A 23781-nucleotide genomic window follows, 5' to 3' on the forward strand; every position below is an offset into this window, starting at 1 on the left:
CGGAGCAGGTCATCCCTGCCGTAACCGGGATGCTAGTCACGCTTGGGCTGGCGCTGACCCGACACGGTCTCATGGTCCTCGCCACCGCAGCACCTAACTGAACTTGTCACACAGAGACACGGAAAAGCTCCTTTACATTACAAGCAAATTTGTGGTGCAAATGTGTCCGGACTCGCATAATCCACCCGAAAAGGTAGTGGTTGCTAAGCGACACGGCCCTGTTCTCTTTTTATGCCATTTTAGTTCCTTCTCAGCTTTATGTTCCATGTCTAGGGCTGCTTAATTTGATCCTATTTGCAGTGACAATTTAGGGTCTTGTGCCTTGGATACCAATTCACACAGAATGTACCAATCATCACACTTGAAAATCACATTTGTTTTTGGAGCTGGTGAAACCAGAGTGGAACCCGGGGTTTATTTTCTGCCAGAGGGGCGTTCCCGAGGCCGTGTGGTACCAACCTCACACCGTTATCTCCCCCCACCTGCCCTCCATCCTCCCGGACCACTCGTTGATGGCATGTAATGAATTCATTACACTGTTCACAGATTCTGTCTCTTCTAGAGAATTAACCTGCCTCAGGCCTCTCTCACTCACTCCGTGTGTGTTTGCCGCTGTTGTAACATGCAGAGCATCCTTCTCCAAAATCTGAACCCGCATTTCCCAGGTGTTGGTTTGGTGAAACTACTGATGGGGCAGAGTGGGCTAGATGGGAGGGGTAGGGCAATTGCAAAAATGGGGATGTGAAATCAGTAGCATTAACAATGTGTGATATCCAGCTGAACTAAAGAAAAGTTATTTTTTTATAGAGGCAAATATTTGCATCTCTTACAAAGAGGTTGTGGCAAGGTGGGGGTTCCAGGTGTCTTGACTTTCTCCCGGATAGCCCCCCATCAGAGAATATCCTTGCATGGTCTAGTGTTTGTCTGGAAATGCAGTTATTGACCTGATGCCTATCGAGATTCTATGCTGACATCATTCTCAATACTGGGCAAAAATAAGAAGGAAAAGGAATTTACCAGAGCAAAGGAGAGGGATGAAGTCTTATTAAGGAATTTGAAGCATATATATGTAAAAAAAGGTAAGGAAAAGACAAACTTGAAATATAACTGACACCACCCACTTACATTCTGGTTTTGATTTTCTAGCATTTCAGGGAGATTACAAGCAGCGTGTTAGTAATGCGTGCCATAGTACACAGTGTGTCGCAAGAGTAGCAAAAGGAGTATGAGCGGTGACTGTAAATCTATACAATTCTATTACATAATTGTTTTTGCTATTAATTTTTGAAGTGTCTTTCTAAGTATTCCTGGCTTCTTGTTATGGTGTTCTGTGTAACGTTTTCTTTCAGTCCTGCCTCTGGCCCATTCTCTCGGCTGGGTACTTCAGCAGTCGCTAAGAGCAGGCAATCCAGCTGTCCTGCCGGGAGAAGCCAGAGGGCCATGGCCATCAGAAGTGATGTAGGGATGGTCAGAGAAGTTTATTGGGGTTGCTCATGCCTCAGTCAGTGCTTCAACATGAGTATTGTTCATCTTGGAGGTTACATCATAGTCGCTGCTGTATTTTTGTTGGCTCAGGTTTGATAAGACTGCACAAATAGGAAGAAATCATTCCTGCAGCGCTGATCGTCCGAGCAGGACGGTGTCCCCTGGCTGGCACACCAAACACGACAGAGCCCGAGCGTGCGGCTGGGTGATGTGTGCCAAGGCAGGCAGATGCAATGCCAGGTGATGATGAGGGATTGCCCCTGCTAGGGGCCCTGCCCCAGCGTCTGTGGCAGAAGGGGAGAACAAACCGTCCCCTCTGAACTTGTTGCCAGGTTGCCACCAGGCTGCTTAGCTACTGGATAAATTAGTCAGGAAATAGAAATGATGTCTGTGGTGGCGTCTCCCTCCCTGTTGTCATTGTGCTCTGCTGACAAACCTCTGGGGTGGCCGAGCACCACCGCTATGTACGTCGTCCTCAGCACTAACTGTCGCTGCTTTACTGAGAGTGACAAGGGGATGCAACAGCTAAAGATGATACGATTTATGAGAAGAGAAAGCTGTAAAGCAATTACGGAGGAACACGCTTTTTGCTAATGTTACATTTGTAATCAATATATTCATACTCCATTATTAAAACATGAGGTTCTGTGTGCTAATCTACATAGAAGTCATGCAGTTCCGGCTGCAGCTCGGAGACAAACAGCTACCCACCAACACATGCAGTAACATGAAATGGGTTTTGTACACCTGTAGGCATTTATATACCAGACAAGTTGCCAATACACCATGGTACAGAGCACAGCAGGAGAGATGTGAAAATGTGATATAACAATCTATTTACATTTAGATACTAAATTTAAAATTATATTATTTTCTCCAAGCTTCGTTCCATGTGTTGGGTCCTGAGTGAACCTGTAGAATCATTTAGGACTGTTACTTTCATCTATTTCTCATATATATTCCCCGATTTAAAGGCAGCAGAGCATATGGATAGCTCTGTTTTTCAGGCACAGAGATGGAGGAGGAGCCACATGCATCCATTTCCCTTTTAGATGGACTAGAAGTAGGATTTAATAATCAGCCGCTGTTTCGCTTGGCATGAATGATACAGGTTTCTAAGCAAGAATTAAGAAAATGAAAAAGAGGGGGTAAGCGTAATCTGCCACAGTGACTAGAAAGGAAATCGGAGCTCAAGTTCAAGACTCATAACCATCACGATATTGGTCCTTGCTCAGTGCTGGAATTACTCAGATCATGTTTCATACATTTGATAGCTCAAGATGCCTGTGGGCTGTAATAAAATTTATTTCTTGCACTGTAAATCTTTTCTCTTTAAGCATGGAAGAGGTTACAAATGTGCATAAAATTGAAGTGAAAGTGATTAAATCTCACTCTGAGCAAGTATTGACAGATCTGCCTTGCTTTTGGATGCTGTGGGAGCTTCTTTCTTCGTGGCCCATTCTCAAGATAATGAAAACCAGTCAAGTGATGAAACTTATATATCCAAGAGGATTTTTGCATTGGCATGTTTGTTTTTAATATGTTGTTGGCACAGAGATGCAGTTACTTCAAATCTTGTTACTCACTTCTGAAAGGGGATGGGTGTAGGCTATCACTGCCCCCCACTGCCTGTTGGTGAGCTGAAAAGGAAAGGGGTTCAATTAATTGTTGCACTTTAACAAAACATTGGTTATTTTCCACGTGCAGATAGGCAGGTTGTCTTCGTCTGGGTTGTGGTGCTGCAGGCTGCCTGCGGGTGTCTTGAAATGGATGCTTGCAAGGGAGGAAGGTGGGATGCATTTATGGAGAATGGGAGAAGACATGGCACATAACTGAGAGGACATAGCTGATATGGTTGTCAGTATCTTGTACACAGTCACATCCTTAAAATTAATGCCATGCTATGAAGTGTCAAGCTCGTGATGGCCAAGGTGCCTTCTTTATGCTTCCATTGGTCCAGGTGCCAAGAAATTAAGCGCCTGTCCTGTCTCAGCCCATCTTGGAAGCCATTGCTCTTGCTTCTTGGTTTTTCAAAGCTCCTGATTACTTTCAAATTGAGAGTACATGGAATACTCATAAAACCAGAAGACTAACAGCAATGTCAGCAGCACAAGGGAGATGTGATAATTGCACTTTCCTTCTATCCAGTACCGTGTGTTAGCAGTGACGCAATACTGCACTTCATCACTCCGTGCATCCCTGCAGCAGATCTACCTAACCTTTCTGAAGTGTGACAGCCTAGGCTGGGTTCCACCATAACGTGAAGAAAACAACTTTCTTTTCAAGCAAAAAAAGTTAAGGCAAAATAATGGGAGCTGCAGAACCCTGTGCTGCACTCCGCTTGCCAAGTGAGTGTGGTGTGGTTACCTATGGCTGGACTGAACCTTGGAGACTGTTTCCAGTACAGGGGTCCTGTCTGTATATGTGAGATTGTATTCTTTGGTATTCCTCTTACTAATTTCTTAACCAGAAGAGTTGTTGCTCTTCACCACTAATTATCGGAAAAGGGCGCTTGTCACTGATAGCCACACGTAAGCTCTTTCTAAATAGAAAGGTCCCCTTTATTCCAGCAAATTATATGGTGCAAATGCCTCCAGAGCACAACTGTTTGCAAATATGAAATATGCAGGCAGTCAATATCTAGGATGTTTCCTTTCTACATGGCAGTTTGCACTTAAGAATAGCCAGCAGCCCACATCTGCCCAGTGGCTGGCTTGTTCCTGCATGGTGACCTCAGGAACAGGGGATGCAGCTGGTCCCTGTACAGAAGGTGTAGTCCAGTATTTCAGATTCTGCATGCCACAGCTGTTGGCCCGCCTCCAGTGCATCTAAGTCAATGGCCACCTGAGGTTGACATAATTATATGTATATTAATTAACATTTATATGTTATTTGCAAGAGGACAATCTGTTTCCACTGTTGGAAAGCCGTCATCCATTAACACTAACAGCAACAGAGCGTATGAGATCGGTATCTATTTTCCATTTGAAGAACAGGGAACTATCATGTATCGTGGATTAAAGAATAGTGGATTCTGGTAATGCTGATGTTTCATTAGCATTCCCCATTTTCATGTAAATTAATTTCTTTGAAGAAAATCAAATCCATACCTGGCCCTAATTGCCAATGATAATGATGAGCTGAGACTCAGTAGAGATTCATTATCGAGGTAGGCTGGCTGTCTCCTGAAGTCTTGAAATCAAGACTGGATGCTTCTGGAAGTTATGCATCAGCTGAGCATCCAGTTCCCGGAGTTAGTGCAGGGACAGAGCTGCAAAATGCACCAGCTACATAACAAGAGACATGATCTCCTCTGGCCTAACAGCCTTTAAAACCAAAGAAGCTTGTCTGTCCTCTCCTAAAATTACCATGAAGCTTTTATTGATCATTTTATCTAAATTATGGATGATGCTTTTGTCAACTACATTATTCTTGTAAAGCAGAGCTGTGCCAAAGATAACTAGTGTCTAAGGTTCAGATGCACGGAGCCCATCTTTTCACAGAGAGGTTACAGAAGTCCATGCTATCAACAATATTTCTTGGCCAAATTCATTTGGCACTGGTGTTTCGTTGTCACATTGAAAATGAGAAATGAGCTGCTGTGGTTGAATTTGTGAGAAAACTCATCAAGTAAAATTATCAGGTTTGCTGAAAGGTAGAGTAAAAGCCCTGCGAGCATTAGAGGGGTTGACATGATATGAACCAGCAGTGGAGAGTATCAAAATCTCCTTTTCTGTCATAGGAATTCTGCTGCTATTTGGAATTGGAGCATGTAATGGATAAAGCTGAAGTATATCACAAAATAATACATGTAATTACTTTGCAACCTGTTTCCTGATGATACATTTTTTTTCCAGCTGCATTTTACCTCTCTTCAGCATTTAATAGCATACCTCAGTTTATTGAATATTTGCAGTCTAGCCTTGAAGGATAATGAGTTTTATCTTGCCATGTGTTGAACACCTTCACGTCCAAGAGAAGTTAATAGGAACTGAAGGTGATCAGCGTTTCGTGGGATCAGGCTTTGATTGATCAGACTCTGGTCGGGAACACGGTGAAAGAGCTGAATTAGGGTTTCAGAATAACACTGCAAAGTGCTGGAGTTACACAGGAGGTTCTTAAATTGCAGCCTTGAAAATACCTAGCAGTAAAATTGTCTTTGCCAGTAAAAAAAGATAGTGACCACCATGAAAAAAAAAAACCCACTTACATTAGACTGTGCTCCCCTGCATTATACTTTCAAAATATTCTGAATTGTTGGTGAGGAGCCTGTCCTTATTTAAGCAAATGTTTCGGAAAAGCAGGCCACATGAGAAGTTGGTAGTGGTCTCTGGTTAATACTGCTTCATGGCCAGCCCCAAGGCGGGGGATGCTCCGGAGGGCTGGCGGACCTCTGCTCCCCCAGGGCGGGGCAGTGGTGGAGCTCAGCAGCCCCCAGAAATCAGCGTATTCCTTTCTCTTCTCTTCCAAATGTATATTTGCCTGGGGCGTGCACTGAGGATCAGGTTTGTTTATATATTCAGGTTTTCTGTGTATGACTGATTATGATTCACATTAATGTATTTTGCTGAATCCAAGTTACTCAAAAAACCCACAGATGCTTTTTAAGAATACTTGATAATAACAGCAATGTCTGGTAATTGTAACCTTTTGAGAATATCCATTAGCTTAAACTGGTCTCATGGTAACTCAGTGAGTTAGAATATTAGATTTTAATCTTTACTCCAAAAGCATACGTACTTTTCATTCTTTCTTTTTTTTTTTTTTTTTTTTTGGAAGTAAGTGGGAAAAGGCCTTTTCTGTATTCATTGGAACACAGTTCAATATAAAATCTCCTAAGTCCAGTACATGCAGTTACATTCTAGTTACAGAATTTGCATATAAATAGTGATGTTTTTGTTGATGTGCCTGATGGGAGACCATGTCATCAGTTGATAAGTCCCTAATCTGCCAGCGCTTCAAAGTATTGCAGGATATTTTGCTTTCTATTCAGCTGCAAATATTTGCAATTTTTACTGACAGAAATGTGTAGTGTTGCTCACAAAGTCATTACTGACTGGTTTTAATTATTTCTGTTTGCAAACAGATTTCATTTGAAGGTCATAATTAGGAAAGCTTCATCTCCACATTGAAAAATTCTCAGAAGTCATAAAACTTGCATAAGAATAACTTTACCCATGAGAAAAGCCAGGTTCAGCCAAGGAGATTTAAGCGTTGGAGAGAATGTCACTGTTGTGGGTTTTTTTTTAAAAAAAGAAATTTTAATGGGATGTGGTTACGGTTCCTCAGCAGTGAAGTCATACAGAGTGCAAGAGTATAACAAAATCAATCAATAGTAGTTCTGTTTATAGCAATAGCTGGAACTGGCAACACGGCTCTGGCTGATGTCATGGCCAGCTGCCTGGAGCCGGGTCCGCGAGCACAGGCTGTGCGGAGGGAGGATGCTCACCGGGATGCGGGAGCCCCCGCGCATCCCTGCCTGCAGCCGCAGCTCCCGGACCAGCAGCCAGCCCTTCCCGAGGGGCCCTGGCTGTCGGTGTTTCTGACCATTCTCTGGTTTTCTTTCAGGCCCTGCTGCAAAAAAGAAGTACGTCAGTTATAACAACCTGGTTATCTAGTGTGTTTTGCCACGTGGGGCAGAGGACGGGTGAGGATTTTCATCCACCGCTAGCGCAGAACTCCTCCCGAGCCGCGGGGTGTCCGCCCCGGGGGGAGCGAGGGCACGGCGATGCTGCGGGAAAGCGTGAGAGGAGCCCCGCGCTCCCAACGGCTGCTCCCTGAAATATCCTTCATCGCTCTGGGCTTAGTACGTCACTGCCGTTGGCCGTGGCCTTGGACCCGCTCCGGCTGCAGGAACCGCCGTGCCCGCCGGGCCAGGCGCGGCATGGGAGAAACAGCTCCCCGGGGCAGGCTGCATCCAGCTACAAGGACTTTAAGGGGCTAATTCTGTCTTTCTATGTACTTCCAGACTGCAAGTTTTTGAACTTTCTGTACAGTTTGTGAGGATTTTTGCATATTGCCATCCATGTTGTTTCGAGGTCACTGTTTGTTTTTTGAATGCACAGTTTCATTGAGGCCCGATTCTCTCAGACTTAGCACATCAACTAAGGATTTAAAAGACCTATGAACATGACTTGTATGAGTACTATTGTATCACTGCAATCCATATACAGTATTTTTTTTAACTAAACAAAGAAAAAAAGAATTTAAAGACCAAAAACTGTGCTGGCGAAGTTAGTCCCGTCCCTCGTCCCCCCCGTCCCCCCGTTCACCACTGATGGGCTGCAGAGGAAGCAGGAAGGATTTTTGCTGAGTTTTAGTAGAGGTCTTGATATTTGGAATGCATGCCAGTAATGTATTTTATGGTACATGTTAATAATTTATGTTTGATATTTGTATTTGTGTTCTATTTTGTTATTTTATTTAAGGTATATGACTATTTTGCAATAATTTCAATAATTCTTATGATATTTGGAGGAAAGAATATGGCTTTTACATGTCTTGAGATTTTTTTCTTTGTTGATGCCCCATCATGATTGACCAGTGTGATAAGGACTTAAAAAAAGCATGTATGTTTTATACTGTTTGTAATAAGTAATTTCGTTAATATTGCTGCTTATGTGCCAATTTAGTGAAACCAATCTTTGCCGCAAACTCCTCCCTTCCTTTCCATTCTCTCGATCCTGTGATATTATCCAAGAATGTATCAATAAAGGATTTGTTTAACTTTTTTTTATTTACTCCAATAAATATATTTTTTCAGTTGTTCCCTCCCCCTTCCCCCTTGTGACTAAAGTTTGTTTCGATGATCTTCTCAGAGGTGGACATCCAAAACCCCAATGCAGAGCTACTTCAGCCTTTGTGCACAAAGAGCAGGACTGGAAAAGGTTTTGAGGAAGCTGGAAACTAACTGCAAGGGGAGAAAGTGTCTTTGTAAGCACTGGGAACTACACCAACCGCCAAAAGCCAAAGTGCAGTTGCACAAAGCCCTTCTGTCTGCGTTTGATGGTCTCCAAAGCTGCCTTCAGCTGTTGTGTCTTCTTATGACTTTGAAGGTTATTATGTTCAGTAGCACACCAGAATGCAATTAAATGAACTAATCAAAGTCAATCTGCCAGGCAAGTGTTGAGTGAGCTGTGGGGGGTGGGGAAAGGGAAAAGTTTAGGGAATAGGTGAGAGGAGACTCTTTCCAATTGCAGCACGGCACCTGCACGCTGCCTTTGGCATAGTAACAGCGGTTTGGGTGCAATGTGAAGATTACTTTGGAAAGTATTTAGCCTCCCATTTTCTCTAGACAACTTGATCAATTATACTGATGAAGTTAATCAGCATCAAAAGAAAATTTGACAGCTGCAACATGGGCCACAGTGCATAGTGATGAAGACTTCCATGTCAGACCTTGAGTGACTCTTGAGGCGTGCAAGCATGGGGGCTGGGGAGATGTTTGCAAGGCCTTCCTGTTGTTGTTTTAATAGTCATCGATCTAATAATGAATTACAGCAGACAAACGATGTAATTCTGCCCAAGTAAATGCTTTGTTAGCGAGAAACAAATGATCAGCCCAACAAATAATGAAGGCAGAGGCTCTGCAACATTTTCCTTTTTTCTCTATACTGCCCATAAACACAAGGACAGAGCCAGCATTGGGCTAAGCAAGTATGTGCCCATCAAACTGATTCTTGCTCAAAGACACCAATTTTTTTTCTGAAAAGGCAAAAAAATGATTTGTTGGCTTGTTTTCACTTTCTTTGGAGAAGTGGGGAAGGAGGTGGCAGGAGGAAATGCTGCTGTTGGGAGGGAGTGGTGTCAGTTTTGGGGTGTGTGTGGTGGGGTTTTTTTTTAATGTCTTCTCCCAGCTCATGTTGTATCAGATCCAACAGAGAATAAAAGCTGAGCCTTTAATTTTCCTACTTATTTTATTTTTTGAGGCATGTGTGGGCATGCACGTACCCACTCTCACACTGATTGCGTGTAGCAACCACCAGCCTCTGGTTCATGAGCTGTGTTGTTTGTTAAAGGTTGGCTGGCTGGTGGGTTAACATCTGACTGCAGTTGGGGCCAAATATCCTCTGAAAGTGCACAGAACCAGCATCAAAGCTCTCTACTCCGTTAGTTCAGGTCAGTCCTAAATGATTCATCCATCCTGAACGGCTTTCTAGTTTGATCACTGCCTGAAAAAGTAAGTAAATTGAGAAGGCATGAAAACCCGAGAAATATTTTCATGTATCAAAGTACTACATAGAATCTGCTCGCTTTGATCTGTGTCATCCACTGGTGTGTGCCGCAGCCCGCGCAGTGTGAGCCGTCACAGCTCCTCCGCTGGGACAGCTGAGTGTGCCACCAGCGTCCGACGGCTTCGCCACACACAGTGTGGCATTAAAGGCAGCAGCCCTGTACCCATACATCTGGATTATACCCAACTATGATAAAGTACGTTGATAACTCTATACAGATGTATATATCCCCACATATAGATAACCATGTTACACACATATATAAACTTACAGAAATGCATATATATAAAAACATATGTAATTTCTAATTAATATGCAGTCATGCTGGTTGTACTAAAATAGTTATGCATTAATTTTGGTATTTAATAATATAAACGCATTAGTAAATTTGTGAATTGGCTCTGTTGCTCTAAACATGTATTAAACCTGAAGTGAGTCACTGAGGACACCAGCAAGGCACTGTTTGAACAGCTTCTACAAGGTGAAGATGTTGCATTGTAGACTGTTGATCATTCTTTTTATTCCACAAGCTACACCATGCTATTACACCCACACAGCACATTTTTAAACAACAAAAACAAGAGTCCTTAGCTCCATTTAGAGTCCTTTAGTTTACAATTGGCTGCACTTAGCATCAGTGCAGCGTTACTGTTGTTTTCATACATCTTATTACCCGCTGACTACACACTGGTATGACGGCACTGGGTTTGGTCCCTGGGGAGGTGGTGGTGTACCTGGGAACTGAGCAGATGCGAGTGTCACTGGCCCTTGGCGTTAGAGTGCTTCATGTCATGTCGGTGGCAGCTGTCAGTGATGGGGCGCTTCATGAGTAAGAAGGACCAAGGTTGGACAAGGAAAGCTGATGGAATTTCCCACCTGAAAAAACTGAAAAAAAACCAACAAACAAACAACCCCACACACACACACACAACAAAACCACAAGCTTGTGTTAGTCAAAGTGCTGCAAAAAAAACCCCAACATGTAAAAGTAAAGCTGTCTCTAGCATGGAGATCTCAGGCTGTACAGAGCAGAGAGAGGATTACCTGGGTAGGTGTATGTCGAGTGAGAGGTGACGGTAGGCTCTGCACCTCCATGGGAAGCTGTCCTTCACCTGGCAGAGCTTCAGCCACCCTGGTCACAGGAAAAACCACCCGACTGCCTGGCGGTGCTGCCAACACAGGGCGGCAGAGCAGCTACTCGCACACGTACTCACACTCGGTCAGGCTCTGGCATGTCACCTATAGCATGTGCTCAAGAAGCATTTTGTAACTGATGAACATACTGTAAAAAATGCCTATGTGATTATGCTAGGAAAAAATGAAGAATGGGAGTGATTTTTGGGGGGGGGGTTGTTGTCATTTACTATTTAGTCAGAATTATACGCAAATGGTTTTGGTATGTTAACACCAAGTTTATTGTTCATAAATATCATCACAGACATAAGCTTTCTGGGCATGCTATATGATAGATAATGACAATTATTTAGGCTGAGTCAGAGCTTAGTCTTCATTTGTGACATTAATTGCCTTTATATATAATTAAATGCACTTTAATGCTTCCATGTACAGAATCTGTGCATCCATAAAAGCACAAATCAAACGTATTTATTAATTTCTAAGAGCTTTTTTAAAAGGCTTTAATACAGTTGAGTGTTTTTTGGTAAACAGTCTTTTTGATAGGATGTTTAGGAAAATATTTTGATAATTACTTTTTGTGCTACAGGCATAATTAATATTATTAATAATAAACTAAGAAAAGCTGAGGGGGTGAGACGCTGCTTCCACCCAGCTCAGATGCTTTGCCTTTCTCTCCCATGCAGGCAGAATTACACCACCAGCCCTCACCGTCCCTGGCCTTTTCCAAAACTAATTCAAAAACACAAGTTTTGAGTACATTGAGGGTGGCTGCACGCACAAAGTTACAAAAGCCAGAGTCCCATAAGATTTGTGCTGTGACCCACGAGCTGGATTCTATCAGCTATTCACCTTCAGCCCACACTGGAGGAAATAGATGTGAACTTACACCTCCCACATCTGGGGCTGCCAGCTACAATTCCCTGTTTTACTGTCAGCTTGCCAGTCGTCACGGCTTTATTTAATATTAACTGAGGGAAAGACGGAAGAAGGGTTATGGGAGGCAAGTTGCTGCATTTGAACCTGTTATTTGTGGTCTCTCAAGTACTCACCGTGGGACGCACTCAGCTTCCTGGGAGGGACACGTGTTGGGTCTCTGGCATCTCTCCGGCAATACCTGCTAAGAGGAGTATCTTCACTCCTGCCAGCAGTTCGGCAAAGCCTTTCTGTGTGATGGCTTCCTAGGCACTAAGTCATCAAATTGTTAAGAATTATATGGCAAAAATGGTGGGCTCCAGGGCAGGCTGCCCATCCGCTGCGGTGCACAGCCTGCGGGGCCACGAGCCCTGTGCCTGCATGGGTCCTTGTGGAGAGCCGTGCATAAGGGGGGCAGCAGCAGCAGTGCAGCATCACACTTAGCCAAGTTATTTTACCCTGAATCATGGTCAGTAAATCCAAGAACTCCAGACAGGGCAGGGGTCAAACTGCCTTAACTACCATTGCTAACCGCTTGTGCATAGCAGTGCATTTATTTTCAAAGATGTCGGTTTGCTGATTGCTTTCTCCATACAGCCACCAAGTTTTTTATTTGTACCAAACATTTATTTTCAGTAGCTGTTTTATTTTCAGTAACTATTATTTTTTGCAGCCCAAGAGGAGTACTCTTTTTTTTTTTTTTTTTCTTTTTTTCTCCTTAAGAATGATCTCAACTTTTTTTTTTCCTCCAGTTTTTTTATGCCTGTAGTATACTTGGCTGCATATAATGTACAAACCCAAAAATAGACCCTCTACAGAAAATGGACCTACAGGGAACAGTACCAGCTTTCCCTTCTAACTCCTGCTGGAGCTCACTCAGAAGAGATAGGCTGCATTTTACACCGATGAGCAGCACATGCCAATGCCTTTAAGTCCCTCTTGGTCATCAGGACCAAGGAAAAAAAGTCCCAATTTGAGATGTAAGGTGAGCTATGTAAACAGCAGCCAGAGGAGCAGTGCTGATGGCTGCCAGGCCAAGAGATACCACGGTGAGGAGGGGGCAGTCGGGCTGCAGGGGAAAGGGAGACAGGGGACACGTTGCTGGCATCATGCCTCTCCCTGGAAGCAGAGGCATGTGTGGTCATTTATTTTCAATTATTAATACGTTTTTGTCGATGGAACACTTAGTCATCAGTCTATTACATCTCTCTTTGCCTCACCTGTCACCATCTCCATCACGTTATTAGCACCATACGCAGTCCCTGCAATCCATGGAACAAAAAGCCCAATTCTGCTTCTTAGGATCAGGAGAGGAAGTAGGTGCATGTTCCCAGCACCGTGCAATGTGGGTGTAAAAGAACCTGACCAATGGCAGCAGGTAATTAAACAGACACACTAGTGATGTCATGAGGTAAGTGGTAGAAAAGGCTGGAGATCCGGACATCTGTGGGCAGATGGCTGAAAAGGACAATAATCCACATACAATACTGCCAGTGTATAACATTTGTTAGACTCTATTATGAAGACTCTAAATATTATGAATATTATGATTATATTATGAATATTATAATGAGATTAAAAATGAGCCATTTTCAGCAAGGATAAAAGAAAATTGCTTGCAATCCCTCAGGCAGGAATGGCTCAGCTGTGCGGTCAGTCAGACACCGGGGCAGCAGGCTGGGCTCCCCGGCCGCGCTCCCTGCGGGCAGGGCATGCTGCGGCAGGGCTGGCTCTGATCTCCTGACTGAAATGCCAACAGTTCCTTCACACACACACACAGAAAAGACGCCTGTACCAACGGCACTGGTAAAGACTAGCTTTTACGTGGGCAGGGGGTGGCTTCAGTGGGTAAACTGGCTGCGTAAGTTGGACTTTGGGAAAACCAGCTTCCATCCTCCCACGCCAGCAACTTCCCAGCCCTCAGATCTATCAGTGCCAAGTCAGCACAGGCTCTGCAATACGGTGGCGTAAAAGTGTTAAAACACTGCGGCACAAACCCCCAGGTTTTCTGTGGTCTCTTGTCTGTTTCTGTTTATTAATTTATTTTACATTTTGATCAGATCTTGAGTAGATCTTAGCTTTTTTCCATGGGTACCAGGTAACCACTTTAAGCCATTTTGAGATGAAGCAACTGTTCCCTGTAAAATCTTGTTGGATTCCAGAAACCTGCCAACAGTGTGCAGGTGGAGCATGGTGGGGCTGTTCTGCTCACGTCATGTAAGAACACAGTAGTACCAGCCCTTCCAAAGTCCCAAGTCCCTGCTCCACTGCCGCTACATCATCAAACAGCAGCTTTACAGTGCTGGTTCTGACCCCGGGGCTCCCTAGTGTGGGAGCTGTGGGCACTGCCCCAGGCATGCTCCGAAAAAATAGGGGGAAAGAAAGCCTGTGACTTACAAGGTGCATCTGAGCCCTGGTTACGTAGTTAAGAATCATTACAACTGCAAAAAGAAGACAGAGGAAAGTATCTCATCTGCTTTGGCAACTACAGGTCAGACAACACCCTCCTGGAAGGCGTTCACAGGGGGATCCAAAATCCTACCTTGGTAGCTGTAGGAGAACATCAAAGCCCCGTGGCCAAGGAAGACAGTGGGTGCTGCTCCCTCCTGCCCATGGAGACAAAAATCTGGTCTGCAAACCTGCCGAATTCCTGTATGAACACCGTCCTTCCTCAGGGCCTCCACAGTAGGAACCACAGGTAAGGATGCAGTCAGTGCAGCCAGCCCACATCAGACGGTGCTGCCTCTGGCCTCAACAGGCTTCTTCAAGGCATAGATGGGGTGGCATGGAAGCATAGGCCTACAAAAGGGTGCAACGTTGGTCTGAGAATCATTTTCCTATCTTGGGAGCCATGGTCATCAGCTTTAAGACTTAAAACAGCTTGGTCTGTTCATCTCTGTATGCCAGGATGTGTCTTACATTCTGCCACCCTCTTTCCTATACCTTCACCATTAAGTGTATACCATACAGGATTACATGCTTCCATGCACAATCCCTCTTAGTTTAACAGTATGCCGATATAAAAGACTGCCTTTTCAGAATAATTCATAAAAATTGATGCATATCCCTTTTTTTCCTGGATTATTACTCTTGTTTTATTCATTCTGTAGACAGCTAAATCATATAGTGAATATTAATGATGGTGATTTTTCTCTAGCATTATTTAAAGCCAAGATGGTGAATGTTTACTTACAGCCAGCAGGAATTACTTCTAAGTACGGATCATTTATTTCAGGCCACTGTGGGACTCTGTCACGTATGGATTTGGGGCAAGGGAATGAGGCAAGCAAGGCGATGCCTGCCAGCTTCCTGCACACCAAAGCCTTGCTTCTCTCTGACATGGTGATGATGGGAGACAAAAAACGCTGCTCACCGTGCCCTGATCTAGTGATGCCACAGCAGTATGTCGAGCTAAGTGCTTGCATCAGGTCCCCGGTTCACCGTGCTAAAGTAATTGAGAGAGAACGGGAAGAGGAGACCACTCGCCACTCGCTTGGAAAGCTGACCTTAGCAGCACTGCTGTCTTCAGGACGGTCCAGAGTCTGCAAGGACACACGCACACATCCTGCTCCCACTGGGTGACACTGGCCCTCCGCCGCGGGCTGCAGGGGTGGATCACATTACTGTGACCGTGCTGTCAGGTTTTATTCTTCAGCTTGGGCAGGTGCTGACAGTTTCAGCTCCAAAGTGCCAGGTTCAGTCCCTGCTGACAAAGATGCATCAAGGGTGTTGTTAAGCAAAGAGTTTGCTTTTCTTTTCTCTTTCCTGATGCTGCTGTTGTCCTTCAAAGACTGTAAAAATCTTCCTTAAGCAGAAAAAAAAGGTGTATTTACGGGTTTTTTGGCCATTAAAAAACCAGGATTGTGGTTGTGTTTTACTTAAGATGCTCAGATGTGTAAGAATTCAAACCCATGAACCTACATATTGACTATAAACCCTCATTGCACAGGGGGGCAGCTGGCACCTCACTGCAGCCCGAGCATCCCAGAGAGATGGGCACTTTCCCAAACCCTGCCTCAGAGGCACACCTCCTCTGGCGGGCAGAGACAGAACTGGTTACATCGTCCCCAGATTAATCAACAATAAATTAAAGGTCTATCATTAAAAAGCGGGGTTTTTTTTAGACCACAGCTTCTTTTATAATTTTTTCACACGTTGACTCAAGCTGTTGAACAAGTGTTAGTTAAGGACAAAAAAAATGAATCCTTTGGGGTACATGTGGGTAGTGTTTAGTGAAGTACGAATTTATGCACTGCAATAACATATGGAAAAGCATAAACACTCATTTAGCTCATAGATAAGTGACTCAATGTTAACTTTTAGTCTGTTTATGAAATTTTAAGACAGGAGGATCTTGAGGAAGTGTACCAACTAATTCCTATTAATAGCACGATCTGGGCAGGCTGGACTTTAGGGACATGGGTTAGTGGTGGCCTTGGCAGTGCTCGCTAATGGTTGGACTTGATCTTCAAGGTCTTTTCCAACCTAAATGATTCTATGATTCTATGATAATAAAACAGAACAGTAGAAAGTACAGAAGGCAAATGAAATAACCTTCCCTGCTTTAGCAGGAACTTGCCACTCTAACCCTTGAATGCAAAATACAGCACTCCTGCAAACACCACTTCATCGGTGTCCTGCCTACTCCCTTTCCAACCAGCCATTTTCATCTAGCCAAGCTGCTTTTATTAAAGAGGTGAGCTCCTTTTAAGGACTATTTAATTTACAGTAGGAAATGTATTTGTCTATTGTTTTTCATTTACAAATACACGAAAAAGAAATTACTTAATTTCATTAACTTACCAAAATGTGACTTCTTGTCCCAGTTCCTTCTTCAACAGTGAAATTAATTTTACATGTAATTCATCTCATAGTACTTATACAATGTGAATAACACGTGGACTGTTGATGCTATTCAGCCAGCAAATGGGTTTTCTTGGCAGCCTAATGGTCTGTGCAAAATGTATTTGAGTAGCTTTAGCTATTTCTCTGAACCCATTAGCTGCTATAAAAATCTTTAGTTAACCTAATCTTATGACTCCATCCATCATAAAGTGTCACTTACTGTGTCCCATGGAGTTCAGCAGGTCCTAGTTCTTACTTCTAACCCTCACCTAAGGAAAACAACACTGTTTTTTTTAGAGAAAAAACTTTTTGTAATTCCCTTTGCACTTGATCCAGGCTGTCCCTCAGCGGCCTCTCTACTACCCACATGCAGGTACGGACGTGCTGCCAAACAGCAATTTTCTTCTCTAATTCTTAACTGTTGGAAGGGGTAAAGTTCGACATTTTACCTGACCAATAGGAAGTCCTGTACCATCGGTAACAAATGATTTGTGAAGGATTACTCAGCATGGGAGGCCAGCCACGTGTCCCCGACTCCACCAAGCGCCTGGCGCTCAGGGTGGCGCAGGAAGGAAAGCGCAGTGCTGGTGGCTGGTTAGCTGCAATTCTCAATTAGCGCTACAGTGTTATAACTGGGCAACAGAGCATGAATCAGCTCTTTGTTTAAGGTTTGTTAGGCGATAATTGTGTTTGCTGCCACAGCTCCCTGTGTAATTGCAGCCATGGGGATGCGACGCTACAGGTTAGCGGCCCCTTGGCGCTCTGTGCCGGGGAGATGCTGCCCCTGTCACGCTGCCCTGCGGCTTCTCACCGAGCAACGGGGTCTGCAAGCTTACAGCAACGTCACAGCCACATCTGCAAAAGTCTGAATGCAGGCAGGGGGCTCACAGATACAGGTGGCTGATGGAGAGGCTGCAACCGCCTCTGCTGAGGCAAGGATGTGAGGGCAGCAGGGCAGCGGGGGGTGTGGGAAGATGCTGCTCTAAAGATGTCTCAACTACAGGGAAAAATGTCCAAATTCCTCCTTAGACACCAGGGGATCAAGCCACATAGCCAGAAGAAACTGTTTTCCAGTGTCCCAAAGCCACAGAGCTATCTTATGCTGCCTGATTTCACTCTGAGTCTTAACATACAGAAATGAAAGTGAACATAAACACATATATACATTTTGTACATATCTCTATACATACGGTATATATACATACCTCTTCTATTTTGTCTACTGCGGATTTCTGTTTTAAGCAGCGGCTAATTCATTCCTCATGGATGTGACAGAAGCAGCGATGTCTCTGATGGAAATTGAGGCATCCTCTTGCACAGGTCCATCTCAGACCTGCATTAGCACTGAAGACAAATCTGAAATGTTCCTGAAGAATTAATGATGTCAATTTCATATCAGCTCTTAGCTCATAGTTCTTTGTATCTAACAAACTCAATGCAAACTGGAGATTTTTGATGGGACTTAGTTTTTTAACAATTGTACCCAATGATAGAACATTCTACCTAAATGCTTCAATTCCAAAGACTTTAGGTTCTTTCACCTTTTAATTACACCATCTGTGAGCTTCTAGTTTATTAGGTGGATAAATATTCTTATAACTTTTTGGTGTATGTGGCTAGATTGTCAGCACTAGAGGATAAACTGGCAAGATGGTGTCTAAAGAAACCCAGTCTATTCAGAAGAAATATACAATTTCTCTTTCAAAGAATGCGTAATTTTTCTGGGCATGGGAAGAATAAAAAAAACAGGGGACTACTTTATGGTTCACAGCTCCAAGCCTTATTTTGTTCCATGTTTTTGGCTTTCTGATGGGCTCCATGACTGCCAGACATGTACCCTTGTTGGGGACCTGTGCCACCACACAAGGGAGCTGCAGGAGGATGGAGATCAGCCGGCTGGGCTGACTGGAGACTCCATCCTTGGAGATACTCAGACCCCAACTGGACCCGGTCCTGAGCATCCGGCCATCTCTAGCCAGCCCAGCTTTAAGCATGGGACTGGGTAGACTCCAGCAGTCCTTTCCAGCCCAGCCACTCTGCAAGTCCATGATCACCGTCAGGGACAGACAAAGCTTCTGCCTCCTCCCCGGGGACCCCAGCAAGGGTTTAGCATGCTCAGGGATATGCACGGCTCCAAACCACAATGACAGAATGTCTTTCCTTTCCACCTGCCAAAATAACTTCTAAGCAATAGGCTTTGTCTGGCTTTATCACAGGCTTATTGTCCCAGCCAAAGATTTATTAAATCCAGCAATGACAGCAGTTCTTTCTCCTAGTCACAAGCTTTTATCTTGTTGTTAAAAGTTTTAAACAGCATCTCACACAACAATGAACATCACATACATTCCAATGAGCCCCTTCAAGGAAGAAATTCAGTTAATCTGTGATGAATGTATCTCAATCTATTGCTTTTTAACTTATAGAAACGACTGTCTCCTACTATATTAAATCATAAGATAAGAGAGGCTTGCTCTAACTTTTCAGTTGGTATAATCCTGTATCTGCTCTTTCACATGTGGCTTTGGAGCAGATAATTTATCCTGCATGTGCCTTCTCCAGTGCCTAGAAAAGAGGGTTAGTAAATTGGTAGAGATTAAAAACCAGGGCATTAAAAGCCAGGCAGCAGAGCATTGCTAAGGAAGAGGAGGAATATTTCTGGCCTCTTCATGTCTTCTGGTTGGTGCTTGCATACTCTTTTCAGGATTCCCATCAGTGCAAGGATCCTTCTTAGCCACACATAAGCTTAAGATGTTATTTACGTGGGGAAACTGGAACGATACACAAGTAAGGAAAAGACAACCAAAAATGCTATAAACAGTACAGTGAATTAACTTGGATTTCATAGAGGCCAGAGCTGCATCTTGGTAGAAGAGGACTACCTGGGCCATCGGCACCCCTGATACAGCCTTTTCACGTATCACTTTTTATGATGGAGATTTGTCTCGAGTGTTCAGTCTTGTTGTAGAGGATGAATGATTGTGAGATACAGAAGCATGCAAAGCACAAAATACATTTCCTCACAAGCATATTTGCCTCCATGTACATCTGCTTACCCGTTTACTTTGTGAAGTTGATCCCAACACTCTAATTGCTACTTCAGAAGCATTCCTTGTCCTAAAAATACTTCTTAGTTTCATCTCTTGTGTGAAGGCTGGAAGATGGTGTCTGCTGATTAAGTAAGCAAATGATGTGCTGTCAAGTAAATACGATTTGAAACTGCAGCAAAAAAAAAATTAAGATCTACAATATTCACATGGTAAAGGAGGAAAAACTGAATGACAGGGAAGCATATGTGTATGGGGTATATGGCTCATAGAGAGCCATGCTCGCTAAATTCATATACCAAATGTACCAAATGTCAGAGGATGAATGACATGCACTACATTTTCAAAGCCCGCAGGGTTTTACAGAGGAAAACCAAAAGAAGTATGATGTGCACCAGTCAGTGCCTGCAGGCTGTTACACTCACAGAGGATGCAGATGCTGAGAAGCCACACAGACCTTGCAGCCAATGCCTGCCTTCACCCCTCGCTGAGTGCGGGCTGGCACGCTGCCGTGGAGTACAGCGCAGCCAGCCCAGTGCCGACGAGAGGTCCAAGGAGGGGCTTGCTTGGGCTGGTACCCTCTCATGCTAGAAGTCTCTGGAAAATGCTTCCACTTGTCTTGGGATCTTTCATAGATAAGGAACCAAAACCAACGGGAAGGCCTGTAATGATAAACAAATATATGTGGTTTATGTCATCTGTTTACAGAATAAATCACACTAGGCAGCTGCAAGGGACTTTTTACCTTTTGTACCTTGTTCTTCTTATTATTCATGAACACTCCAGATTTCTTAACAATGAAAGCACTAGCTTAGGGAAAGACAGATCTAAGTTGGAACAAAACCCACTTTCTACACACACAGCTTTTCAGTTTCTCCACCTAGACTGATTCATCCCTCTCTTGTCATTTTCACACCCTTCTCTCCCACAAACATATCTACCTTTTTAGATCAGAAGATGAAATTAAGTAGATACAGCTGACAAGCCAACTGGGAGAGAAATATTGACTCTTCCAAAGGTGATATTACAACTCTCCAAGACTTATTTTTATTTTGTTTTCCTTCACTTGAGTTTCCCTTTCCCTTTCCCTTTTCAGCAAGACACTGTATTTTATAAGGCACACTGTTCTGTCTTTTATATATATAGTAGCCGTAGGTGTATGATGACTTTATGTGTGCATGTATTATCTGCATCTGTATATAGCTGTAGTTTATTCGGAAACAACGCAGTAAATCACAGAAATATTACAGCTCCCTGGCTGCCACATGCTGTTCAGCCCCAGCTTTCAAGGCTGCGATCATCCTCAACAGGTACCGTAACAACTGGGGGATTTACAGAGCCTTCAGCTTCACGCTTTGTGCCATTCTGGTAGGAAACTGGAGCAAATGAACTCCAGGAAAACCTAGCAATCTGTAGGAAAGGGGAGGAAAACATGAAAATCAAGAGTACTTTTGTAATGAAAACTTCAGATGCATCGTTTTTTAACAAACCTGGAGTACAGCGATACACCGCAGCCCACCCCTGCACTCAGCCTAACGGGGATAGCAGTGCGGCTCCTTCTTACAGAGGGCTGCTTTCAGGGAGACCTGCTTTTCTTCTCTGCAGCACATTCTGGCGTTGGAAGTATTCTGCAGCCTTTTCAAGGGGTTAATAACAACCTGAAAGGTAACTTTTTGCTTCTCAAATAGTCGCCAGTGCCAACCGGACAGCACTGAGCAGTCAGCTGTCCCCAGGGCAGGGATCCATACCACACAGCGGGTCACACTTACAGGCAACTCTCAAAGGGCAAGGTTTTCCACATACGTGATGACCAATGACTAAAGCACACCTGGTAAGGAAAAGACTGCAGCCTTCAAGCTTTAAGTCATGACATTTTTCAGGGTTCACAGCTCATCAACAGAGCTGTCTGCCTCTAAAGAGGACCCCACCAAGCACACTTTCTTGGCAAAGCTGTGCATGGAGACACCTATCCAATAATATCTACCTGTAGACACATAGAAACCAAAAGGTAGACTATGAGAAAGAAAAAGAAAGTGCAATTTAGGAATACATTTAGAAAGGAGAATTTTCCAGAAATTTCTCAATCATTTTTGATCACGGTACCATTGTCTGGTCCTTACCTTCGTATCTGGAAATAAGCAGCACACCGAGCAATGAAGTAAACCAGACCTCGTGTGTCCTTACACACACAGGCATACATAGACCGGCATGTTTACTCAGACTAAGCGAGGGTGACGTACAAAATGCAGACACTAGAGGGCAAGGATGTATACAAATTTATTGAGGAGGGCACAAGATATTGGGCACAGCACCTGGATAAAGCGAAACACCAGCCTTACACGCTGATCCATCAGTCCTTGCCCCCGTGAGTGACACAAACACACTCACTCAACAACACCCATCATTTGCTGAAGTCCCACTTCACCGCTGCTTTGATAATTCGCTCTCTTGGTAAGTTTCCTCAACTTTGATCCGTACTTACACACAGCTCTGTGGCTGTGAGTGTGTGCAACCGCTGGCCCACAGAATGCTGTATATTTACTAACACACTAAACATTACGTGTCACAGAGAAAGCTGCCCTGAAGGATGCTGACATAGTGGAGAAATCACTGAGCTTTGGAAGTAACCAAAGGTTGGTTGTACAACCTTAGCTGGTCCCCTTAATACAGTATTAGACGTCCTTTAATTTCAATTAGGTGTTAGCATAAACTATTTCGTTTTCCCCAAAAGGCTCTAGCAGGGCAGTATAACTTAATTAGCAACCTTCCCACATTTTAGTCACATCATTCAACATGAGCCCCAGGCCTTATTTGCTGTGACCTACACAAAACCTTCTCTGAATATAACCATTCATATAATATACTACCTAATACTACTAACTCACTCATAGAAAGCTAACAACTTCCTTTTCAAGTGTTTCCATGTTCTTTGCTCTACTTTGAGTGTTTTACACACATCAGTAGGCTTTTTCCAGAGGTTTCCTCAGATGGAAGGAAGGTGTTCCATGGAACTTGGGAAAAGCAGACCAAAGCAAACATATCTGCATGATAGCGCTCTGTTGTTTCATTAGAGCTCACCCATCAATGAGCAGATAACCAAGCGTGGTTTATTTTAGGAGTTTCAGGAGTACTTGACGGAAGCCCACCTAAAGCTCAGCCCAGTGAGGTGCCCTGTGACACATGGAGGGGCTTCCACTGTCCCTGGGGATACCAGCAACTACACCCGGAGGAGGGACAGCTTTCCACCCACGTTACTGTGAACACAGGAGGAAGAATAAAGAGTTCATATTTCTGAAAGCCGATGTGTAGCTAAAAGCCCAGGGATCGATGCCTGGAAGCTAGCCAAAGCTGCAAATGAGGGTTAGGAGGGAAGGAGAGAGCTCCATACCCATGTAAACACTTCTGTCCTGTGGCTTTCTTCAAGTGCTGGGTCCTGGTTGCCACAGGGGGCAACTGGAAGACTTGTTTGCCTTGCAATAGCTATCCATTGCCCCGACAGGACAACTAAGCCTGTTGTAATACCGGAGCAGACAGTTTAGGCTCCTTTTTTCCCATGTGCACTGCTGTGAGAGCTGGTGGAGGAGAAGACAGCAGAACTGCGCTCCACACTGCTCCCTGAGCAATGCTCTAGTGAACGTGTCCCTGTCCACAGCAGGGGGGTGGCACTAGATGGTCTTTAAGGTCCCTTCCAACCCAAACCATTCTGTGATTCTATGACTGAGACATTTCTCTAGTTGCAAGGTCGCTCCTTCCCAGTGAGCCCGTGCAGCCACGATGGGGGGCTGTGCTGAGCCCTGGGTCCTTCATCCTGCAACAGCTTTATCTTCAGAACATAAAGCCTCTTCTGATACACTCTCAGTATCACAGCATCCCAATGCCTGTCTTTTTCCTACCACCTCCTGGGAAGCCTGAGTTGGATTGACAAGAATTTCAAGGATGTGAGCTGAGCAGCTGGCATGGGTGAGGGCTGGCTGCTGAGGAGTCCTCCTCTTCCTCGCTGCCCCCACAAAAATCCCTGTGAGAAAGGCAGACACACAGGAACAGCATGCAGAGATCTGTTGTCTGCAAATTTGAAGGTAACTATTTTCACAGCTGGTACTTTTCAAATCTGCCCAAGAGAAGAA

The 23781-nt window shown here is 44.1% G+C and overlaps 1 protein-coding gene and 1 long non-coding RNA gene across 32 annotated transcripts in view; one reads left to right on the forward strand and one right to left on the reverse strand.

Moving 5' to 3' along the window:
- The window catches only part of GRM7 (glutamate metabotropic receptor 7), a 304155-nt gene extending 295939 nt beyond the window's left edge, over nt 1–8216 (forward strand). For both annotated transcript variants that reach the window (XM_037387351.1, XM_037387352.1), the window contains one exon: nt 7054–8216. Coding sequence is in view for 1 of the 2 variants with exons in the window: in XM_037387352.1 (XP_037243249.1) it covers nt 7054–7103 (50 nt within the window). In the remaining variant the exon portion in view is untranslated. The remainder of the gene's footprint in view (nt 1–7053) is intronic.
- Nucleotides 8203–23781, reverse strand: part of LOC119147883 — a 206755-nt gene continuing 191176 nt past the window's right edge. For 10 of the 30 annotated variants that reach the window (XR_005104204.1, XR_005104202.1, XR_005104196.1 and 7 more), the window contains 2 exons: nt 10454–20319; nt 9383–9656 (listed from right to left, as the gene is read on the reverse strand). This is a non-coding gene — a long non-coding RNA (uncharacterized LOC119147883). The other 20 variants (XR_005104192.1, XR_005104194.1, XR_005104198.1 and 17 more) reach the window with 20 other exon arrangements.

This window comes from Falco rusticolus, chromosome 4, assembly GCF_015220075.1.
Source record: "Falco rusticolus isolate bFalRus1 chromosome 4, bFalRus1.pri, whole genome shotgun sequence".
Classification (NCBI taxonomy): Eukaryota; Metazoa; Chordata; class Aves; order Falconiformes; family Falconidae; genus Falco; species Falco rusticolus.